Genomic DNA, 10,594 nt, shown 5'->3' with positions numbered 1-10,594 from the left:
AATATACCGTACATGGTAATGAATGAAAACGTGGAAGGTAAGAACATGAAAGTATGGCAGAAAAGGTGTGTGCTTGATGAACAGCATTTGAATTAGCTTTACAATTCACCAGTGACTCCAGGGCTATCTCTCATAGACTTAGAGCTCAAAGCCTTTATAACCTTATCGTTCTCAGTAAGTGAGTGAATGAAGAGCATCTCATAGACCACCAGTTTTTCTACTTTTGAGCTTCCTTTGCATGAAGAAGGTAAATGCTATCAAAGTGACAGCTCAAACTTGTCATTCTATTTCAAGGTTTGAAGAGAGATCTAAGTAGTAGTCAATAAAGGTGGATATTTCATTAACTTACATTTGTTTGGGGGACATTTCAAGGCCTCATTGCATGAAAAGTCTAAATGATATCAAAGTACCACTTTTAACAGTGTTGAGACCTATGTACTATAACCCAGTTGAAGTGGATTCACTCCTCAGCATAAATATCACCTGCTCACACCATGTAATTCCTAGGGTTTTGTTAGTGTAGCTGGTTTGGTTTTTGTTAGTCTAGCTGGCTAAAGCCGTGTCTTAGGGGGGTGGTGTCGTGTGTTTGTATGTACAATAAGAGCACCCAAGAACCCAGCACTGGGAGAGTGAGGGTGGAAGCTATACTGACGAGAGTCACAGCGACATCTGTTGATTACTACCACTTACCACTTATATTTAGTTTTTTCCTTTTTCTAAAAGGTTATTTGTCTGGTAGGCCTAGCAGCTGCTTCTGAAAGGCTGGCCCTTCACTGGACACCACAACACTCCCTGTCAGACCAGACCAACATCAGTGCAGTAGGCACTGTGCAGTACAGTAAGCTAATGCAGGGGTGCCCACACTTTTTGGGCTTGGGAGCTACTTTTGAAATGACCAGCTCAACGGGAGCTACCAAATAAAACATACATAAAATTAGCATATAATTTAATGTGAAATGCCAACAACAGTAAGGCTACTGTTTCAAATCAAAGAATACATTTATTCATGTATTTAACTTAATAAGTATTAATGAAGCTACCACATACTTCACACTGGAAGTCCATGGAACATTAACTTTCTGTTATAGGCTATATGTGCCTTGCACAATCTTCGAGCAAATCACTGGCTTTGTTCGTGAATGAGCCTCTGCCAGCGAGCAAAGGTATTTCAGCAATTTTTAGTTTTAGTTTTTTGGGAATGACTCTCAATCGACATGTAAAGTCTCCCCTGGCCTACTGTATATACAGTAGGGTCCGGTAAGATGACTTAAAGAAAAGGTTAACATGATGAAACTGTTGTTTGGTACAGTATAAGTATTCATGGAATACTAATGAAAATGCATTTAAATGTCCAGTTTCCCCTCATTACTACAGTACCATTCCAAAAAAATATTTGCTCACAGCCATTAAAATCCTGAGGTTACACCAGAAAGGCTCAAGAACAGGACAACACAAGGGGCCAGATTGAGCCCTATTTCTTCCAGCAAAATTATTACGTTTAATATCTATAAGATGTCATACTTCTTCTTCTTCGTGTGGGGACATTGTTGCGTCCTCTCCCCCCCAGGCTCAGGGCTGAGGGGCTATCCTTTTACCACCCTGAGCCTGGGTGAGGGGTCACCTGGGCTATATATCCGAGCACATCTCCAGGAGCCATGTCACCATTTCGTCATCCACAACAGTCAGGCCATGTATTCAGTTGGGTGTCCGATATATCAGACAGTCCTGGATGACATGGTCTGCAGTTTGTTCCTCAGTGCCACACTCGCACGCCGCGCAAGATACCAAGCCCCATCTGATCATCGATGAGCGGAAGTGTCCGACGCCGGTCCGGAGGCGGTTAAGCCTCACCCACGCCGGTCTGGGTATCCATCCCGGGAGGGGAAGGGCCAGCGGCCGGGATGAAATTACAGAGTCTGGAGGTGTTCTCCTCCCACTTTGCACCCCAGATGTAGTCCGCCCATCCTGTCTCGCTGATGTTAAGATCTCTGCATTGCTGCAGGAGATCCCATGTGGCAGGCACAAAAGGGTGTCTCGACTTCATATATGGGGCACCACTCTGTTTTGTACAGGGAAACAAGATAACCTTTATCAATAGTCTAATTTATTCATCAATCTTAGTCTGTAGGAGGAGTTCTTGACTCAATCAAGTGACCTAAGATAATGTGATGACGCTCGGACGTGGTCAAAGGTTAATAATATTTATTGAAATAATACTAATCAATTATCAAAATAATATTATAACACAATTCAATAATAGATGGAAAAACACATGTGGCAATATGAAAACACAGCAGAAATGAAAAGAATGATGTCATAGATTATCACAGCCTATCCTAAATCTTCTAAGCTTAAACAACACTTTGGCATCACCCCACATCAACGAGAATGCATGGATGTCAACCTTACAGTGGTGTGTGAAGCGCGTTGTCCGGGCGGTGTTGTCTGGCTCAAAGCATGGAGGAGGCACGTGACTGATGGTCGCTCGGTTTGATGAAGGGGGCAGTGCGCCTGCGCTCCCGTTGAAACAGTGATAGTAGCGTTGCTGCGCGAAGTTGATGTTCGCGTAGTTCAAAGTTCAGTTTCAGAGTTCACAAGTTGCAAATATCTCATTCAAAACCTCTGCTCTTGCCAGAGGTGGATCGTTGAAGAGTACTTTCCTAAGCCCCTGTGTCGACTCAGAGATCTTAGGTAGCAGTCCAGTATGGATACAGACTGATTTTATCAACCGGCAGCTTGGATCCTGGGTCACATGTTACTTGGAGAAACACGGACCCTGGCAGTTGAGGGTTACAAGAGAAATCACGAGAGTGCACGAGAACGAGAGGACGAGTATGATCCCTTTTAAAGAAGCAGAGGGGAGGTGTGTCCTGTGGGCATAGACAGGAACCCGATTGGTGATCCAGTGGCCCCTGCTACCATCGTAAAACAGAGCAGCCAAGCTATGAAAGCTGAGCTCAGGGGTCTAGAAATCATCACATATCTTTGTTATGGTTTCAACATTCAACATTTCCACAACATGCATAGTCAACTGATTCATGATTTTAGCCAAAGATGGATACCAAACTTGACTACGGTAGACTTAGCAGCATAGAATCAGTTATTTATAACACACAGTAAAGTTGCATTACAAATACAGTGCATCACCCAATAACTTGGTTCATCGGGCTTATTCACATGGTGTTTGCATCACATGGTGGAGATGTAGCAATTTCACTTTATTAAAGAAACAAGGCAAAGAATGGAATTTCCTTTGTCTCACTGTGAGTGTCTGTGGATGTGGAATATGCCTGGCCTGTCGCAGGGGGATGGGGGAGCACAGAGTGTGTTTCTGAGCATCTCTTATCAACATCCCACATTCCAACCTGAGGGAGAGTGTCCCACAATATCAATAGAACTGTTTTGTGGTCAGTAGACAATGGTCAGTAGAACTGTGTTGTCGTCAGTAGACAATGGTCAGTAGAACGGCGTCATGTCCTACACCACTACACGGGCGTAGATGAGATGCTTGAGGATCTTGAAGGGGATACATAACAGAGAGATGTGGCGGTAACTCCTTGGTTCACCTTCAGGCTTGTTCGGCTTAGGGATCGCGACAACTAGGGCTCTTCTCCAGATTTTGGGGATCTTGAGTTGGCGTAAGCAGGAAGAGACAGCAGGGCTGAGGCAAGTCTGTCTGACTCAGCTCCTGTGGGGGGTGGGGGGGCAGAGGAAAGCACAGTAGAAACTCTCACACTCCACATCCCTACACGGTTTGTAACTATTGCGTCGTCCACGTGGGATGGATTTTTTGGCCGCTTTCACGCCTCGTCCACGTTGTTGGTGTTAGGTGCTGGAAGGCACCTCGTGGATCTACGTGTAAGAAGGCGGTAGCATTTCCAGTTGGCCTTTCGGAAGTTCCATCGCTTCACCGGCTCAATCGGGATGAGGTCCACAAGTTAAGGCAAGGTAATCAGCGATAGTCGATGTTGGGATTGCGGTAACTTTCTTAGCAAGCGTCTATCAGGGGGCCGGTTATCAACTCGTTTGTGAATGCCAAATCAGGATTCATCCCAGTTTTCCAGCCACCTGAGACAAAGCTAGCTGTGCCCATTGGGATCATACAACAGGGCCAGGCTCTTGTTAGCTGCCCAAGCAGCCAGGTTTTCTCACTGGGAGATCAGATGGTCGACTAGAGTCCAGTTCAACCTTTGATGGACGAACGTAGCAAGGCCATGTTTCCTGCTTAGGATAGACCCAGCTAGAGCGAAAGTTGGTAGAACTAGCTGGTCTGCTGTTACGCAGTGGGTCTCCTGGAGGAGGATGATGATGGCCTTGGTAGTGCAGGCTAGGTGCTCGATGACGTTGATTTTACTGGGGGTGAGCCCTTCAGTGTTCAGCTGCAGAATTCTGGGTTGGGAGCTGGCAGAGCAAACTCCGCCGGCTGCCCTCCCCACCTGTGGCAGCCGAATACCAGCCCGGGTGGTGGCCCTCAGTTGGCAGACTTTGCTTCGCTTACGGTGGTTAGTCGCAGCTACTGACGGGGGCACCACAAGAAGGTGTCTGCCTCGCCTCCCCCATGATGTCATACTGTATGCCTTTGAAACGTATTCTAACAAAAACATAGTATGTGGTGACATGTATGAAGAGTAGTAGTATCAACTTCTCTGTGACCTTTAATTGTACAAGGTACATGTATCTTTAGGCCAAGGCTCCATACAGTACATGTAGCTATGTATGATAAATAAAGATAGATTTGAACTTAGATAATCCCTGTAGGTGGAAGTTTGGGTGTTTCAGCAGTGGGAAATTATTTGTCCAACAAAGGTTGGAAATGCAGTGGAAATGCAATGTTTGTAATCTCGGCGGCATTGGAAATGAGGGTAACTTCATTGTCTTTCTGTTAATTAAATTTTAGTCTCACCAATGTGTTACCCACACCATTTGTTCTTTTCTGTTTTCCTACCTGACTGTTCTTCTTCAGTTAATTATTTTACAACTTGTGTGAAACTATCTTTCAGTCCATTCTCATAGACAACTACCATTTGTTTCTGTGTGACATCACTTCCCTGTCCTGTTTGTCCTGATTGACATCACTTCCTTTCCCACGAACATAAGACTACACTCCCTCATCCCATTCATTTATTCTGAGCTGGGAAACACTTTCTGTTCAGAGTCAGGTTTGCAAATCGTAACATCAGAATAAAACTATCGTCTTTGTTTGAACCCAGCTTGACCGACCACTCGCGTGTTCTTTGAAATCTAACTGAAACCAAGTAAGATTTTCATTCATATTTCTGAGAATAAATAAAGGCTTGAATGAATGAATGAATATACAGTACATAGTAGTGAATAAACATAACAGAGAACAAGGAATATATACATACAACAATATACAACAAAAAGGAATATAAACATTCTGGAGTCTGTTCTTTGTCACAGTTCATTGGAGAAGAGTTCAATTCAGATCGCTTCTCTACTGATTGGACACTGATTTCCCAGGAGAACTAGCTGGTGTGTTTAGCTAGTTGATGAAAGTATAAAACACACTGAACAGGGAATAGAACATTAGATGAAACTACACTGTATACAGCATAGGGTAAACATTTAACACCACATGGTTTCTCAAAGGCTTTAGCTATGGTAGACAACTTGATGATTTACTTCATTAACAACCTGTTTGCTTGTCTCAAGATGTAATGTAATAGTGGGTTTAATATAGCTTTATATGAAAAGATACACTATCGTAATGGCAATTTCTTGTAGTTTTGAAAACAATTTACTGTGTTACTGTGTGATTATTCTGATAAATGTTGCCCTCATTTTGACCATCACCTTGGATGAAAATCTCCATGAGCCAATGTACATTCTCCTGTGCAATTTGTTCATCAATGGACTTTTTGGGACATCAGGCTTCTACCCCAAGTTCCTGCTGGATCTACTGTCTCATCATCACAGCATCTCCTATGCAGGATGTCTAATTCAGGCTTTTGTGATATATTCCTCTCTATGCACTGGCCTTTCTATTCTAACAATGATGGCATATGACAGGTATGTGGCAATATGTAGACCACTGGAGTATCACTCTGTTATGACTAAGCAAAAGGTCGCTCTTTTAGTCTCTTTCTGTTGGCTCAGTCCATTTATCTGCATGTCTGTGCTGATAGCATTAACATCCAGACTAAGATTATGTGGCTCTCATATACAGAAACTTTACTGTGAAAATTGGTCTATTGTTAAACTTTCCTGCTCTTCCATAACCATAAACAATGTAGTTGGATATATTGTCATAATGTATTGTTTAGGACATGTCATTTTTATTGTGTGTTCATATGTATATCTGATCAGATCGTGTTTAACATCTCTAGAAGGCCGGGGGAAGTTCATGCAAACCTGCCTGCCCCATTTACTCTCATTGCTCAACGTCACACTTGTTTCAACTTTTGATGTTATGTACACACGATACGGTTCAAGATATTTACCACAGAGCCTTCACAACTTCATGGCTATAGTATTTCTGTTAGTTCCTCCAATTCTAAACCCCCTAATTTATGGCTTCAAACTGAGTAAAGTTAGAAAGAAAATACTGAGTCTATGTGTGAACGGTTATTGGTGAAACAGAGAATCTGTAGGGGCTATGTATGAAGGGTCCCACACCCCATGTATCACAATTCTATGTAATTGTGTCTTTAATTCTTAATTCCACAAAATCACACAGGACGAGACAAGGACCTCATCTCTCAGTTGAGTTATTGAAGATGAGACGCCAGCAGGTAGTCTGAACCTGAGTTGTTCAAAAGCTATAGGAATTTACCTGAGATGTAAACATCTTGATGATGAATGGGACATAAAACTTCTCTGTTGTTTTTTCAACCTCACAATATCACTTTTCCAGACGTCTCAACAATCATGAAGGGGATCTGGGCTAAACAGAATGTAATTGCATTTGATGGGCTGCAAATATAGAAGTACATTTCTATTCAGAAGTATGTTTTATGTCAATGGCAACAGTATGTGTGACAAGCCGTGAAGTTAAAGATTCTGAAATATTTCGGAACTAGAAAGGGTGCTCAGAGACCACAGGCCTCCGCGCATTAATGCATTTTGTTGGTATAACTCAGTTTAAATGGTTAAAATCACTCCTCAGTTTATATGTATTATCTTACCACAGGATCCAGGCTAATAAAATATACGCCTACTTTTTTCTAATAGTGAATGAGAATCGGATATTATTTTGTTTTACATGCATAGAAAGATGTTTGCTTAAACAGTAAAAAAAATAAAGTTGATATCTAGAGCTCATTTGACTCCTCATTGTAATGAAGAGAAAAAAAATCTTGGTCTACAGATTACTACTTAAACAGATCAAAAGAGAGGGAAAAGGAGAGATTTTTATGGCCTTATCCTCCATCACCAACGTTTTTAAATGTTGATGTACTGTATGTAATAAATTATTTTAAAAACCTTATACTTTTATTTCCATATACATTTATGTGACCGGTAGGGCTCTAGGACCCAGTAGGGAGCACTGGTTAGGAGAGGCTTATGCCCTACCTGTCACATTTATATGAGAGAAAAGTGGAATCCAAGATTCCCGGTTCGAATCCCATTGAAATTTGCACCACTTTACCCACTTCTACCACTTGAATGTTACCTGCTTGCCCCAATGGAGTGTGTTTTTTGTGTACACAGAAGAGGAGCATTCCCACCTGAAGAGCCTGCAGCTAACGTTTGAGGTGGCCTATAAAATTGAGGAGGCAACATATGCAGACGCGCACCAGTGTCTGTTGCAGATAATTTGATGGTGTCTGTTCAAGTGGAAAATCTCACAACAAAGAAACATATCTTATTTTATATATTAATAAGGATTTGGATTAAAAAACAATCCTATGTATTCATGTATGCTCAGTGCCTTTCTTATCTTCTCATGAGCAATAAACAGTGGCCACTATACTTCAGCCATAACTGTACAGACAGCTCAATGTAGTATACAGTTTGCCATCTGTCTATAGTGTATTGACTTTTTCCCTCTTCATTACAATGAGGAGTCAAATGAGCTTTAGATAGATATACATACATTTTATTTATTTGCTTGTTTAAAGGTATAATATGTTAGGATTAAAATAAACATTTTTTCAAAAATAATACATCCATAGGGCTTTTCGAAGGCTGCAGAGTAAAATTATTGCTTTTCCATAAAAAATGATATTTTGTCTGAAATTATTACATTATGAAATTTTGACGGCCCGACAATGACACTCTGTTGATATCATACCAGCCAATAGTATTACAGCGTTGGTACTGCGCGCTGGGTTGGCAGGTACTATTCTAGCTTCACCACTGTGAGATTAGCAGTAGCCAGCAAACGTTATACTTCCATGAATTAGCAGCATTATAGATGTTGGTTAGCATCAAGTGTGTGTGCGACTATAAAACGGCAGCTTTTCCGTCCACTTCCGCTCACTCTTTTCAGCTAAACGTTTGGTAAAATGGTCGAGTTTTGTCATCCTGCTTCTCCGCCTGAGCCCCGGCGAACCGTGCAATATGAATCTCAAAAGCTCAGTGACCAAAGAAGGAGCAAAAGTCGGATGAATATCGGGCCAGCCTTTGCTCTGTAAAGTTGGGATGCGCAGTCTTCTTCTGTGCATAGGAAAGATAAACAAACTTGTACATAGAGATAGGCGTCTCTTTATTCGTGCGAACATACAGAATGATTCTGCTACCAAGTTCAGCAATCAAAAACTGGCGCACTACTTCGCTGAGAACGTAGTGACGTCACATCAGAACAACGACCGTACCGTAATACAATGAGTAAGGGCGCTATCAAAATATAATACTTAACATGCTCGTTGGACGGAGTTTATGGAGTTTCATGGGATAAAGTCGCATGGTGACATACTACTTTTCTACTAGACCGGTAAGCTAGCTAACTAGCTATCGTTATCTTTCTTGGAATCTGCAAAGCCAGACCTAACGTTATCTCCACACTACAGCATCTAATGTAACTTATTACATGGCACTCTGAAATACTTGATTGTAATTACTGATTAGTGTAACGTTATGTTCCTCTCGGAGTGAAGATCTTATCACAGTACAGCCTGGTCTCCCCCGGCAGACGTCAGAATTTGACATTTGTCCATTGCCTCCAAACATCATTTCTTGACGGCATCATACAGTTATAAACATCAGCAGACGACGTGGGATATGCCTAAGTTTTTGATTGGTTGTTGTCAGAGTTTTGTGGTTGGTTGTTCACATTAGAACACGTGATGGAAGAGGGGTATGAATTTGCGAGCGCTTTTGGGTGTGGGTTGGGTGGGTCAAACAACTTTGGTGAGACAACATACAACTTTGGTGAGACAACACAGAGTGCAAAACTAGCTGGCGAAACTAGCAAACAACAACAACGTTTTACAAGCAACTAGCAAACAAGACTACTAGCTAGCCAACTAGCTCACATTCTTACTGTCATTATTATTAGCTAGAATTAGCTACTGTTCTTATAGCTCGTGTTCTAACGTGGACACAGGGATCAGGCAAATTTACGAAACTGGACCCAGGAGTGGAGCTACTCGGACGGCGCTTAGTGGGCGCGCTCCGCATATCGCAATACCCCTGCGCGGGCACGCACGCAGGGGAATTGCTCAATGCTCAATATACGTTATTTGCATCATTTGTATGATGCCGTTTAGAAATGACTAGGGATGGATATTGATAAGATTTTAGCGATTCTGATTCCATTGTCGATTCTGCTAATCGACCCGATTCCTTATCGATTCTCTTATCGATTCTCATTGGGCAAAAGAGTACAAACAGGTTTATTAACATACATTTTCTTTTATATATATTTTGAACATGCCAATTACAGTGCTATTTTTTAGGTGTATTCTCCTTGAACTAAAAATAAAACTGACAAACAAATCAGTATTTTTTCTATAGAAAAATATAAATAAAACATGAATTATTCTGTTGAATTTTAAATCCAATGACAGTCTAACATGTTACTAGTAGAAATTACAATGCTCCTTCCATTTAAAAAGGGTATATGAGCTGAGCTGACAAAAATAAAACTAGCAGCGGCAACTGACAACAAATACAATCAAGTGAAGTCCAAATGGAACTGAGTAGGTCTGCAACCATCAACTGTATGGAGAATTAACCATTCTACTACTTCTACAAGAAGTAGCCTCTGACCCAGACCGACTGCCACCAGCCTGACTCTGAATGGCATCATCTAAATTACATGGATGGAAATGGAGATTATTCATATAGTGAAAGCTGGTTTACACAATTAAACAAATGGCACTAATACAATAGAGAGGGACTCTGGACGTTAGCTGAATCATGATAGCGGAATCGTTAAGGATTTTGGCCAACGATTCCAAGGAATCGATTCATTGGGAACCGGTTCTCAACAAGAACCGGTTTTCGATGCGCATCCCTAGAAATGACATTTGGAGTTGTATGATGCCGTCTAAAAATGACGTTTGGAGGCGATGGACAAACATCAAATTCTGACATCTGCCACGTGAGACCAGGTTGCACAGTATGACTGAAACAGCATTCTCTGGCATTTTGGCAACCAATACTTTGTGTTGTTGCAGTTCTTATCTTT

The 10,594-nt window shown here is 41.7% G+C and overlaps 1 protein-coding gene across 1 annotated transcript; it reads left to right on the top strand.

Annotated features, from left to right (window-relative positions):
* Positions 1 to 5,728: 5,728 nt before the first annotated feature.
* Positions 5,729 to 6,595, top strand: LOC311312867 (olfactory receptor 52D1-like; the record flags this gene model as incomplete). Its single annotated transcript, XM_084442875.1, has 1 exon — positions 5,729 to 6,595. The coding sequence occupies one exon, from the start codon at positions 5,729 to 5,731 to the stop codon at positions 6,593 to 6,595; it is 867 nt and encodes a 288-aa protein (XP_084299001.1).
* Positions 6,596 to 10,594: the final 3,999 nt, after the last annotated feature.

This window comes from Borostomias antarcticus, assembly GCF_949987555.1.
Source record: "Borostomias antarcticus genome assembly, chromosome: 9".
Lineage (NCBI taxonomy): Eukaryota > Metazoa > Chordata > Actinopteri > Stomiiformes > Stomiidae > Borostomias > Borostomias antarcticus.
The sequence above is the reverse complement of the archived record's forward strand: the minus strand, read 5'-3'. Positions and strand labels throughout refer to the sequence as shown.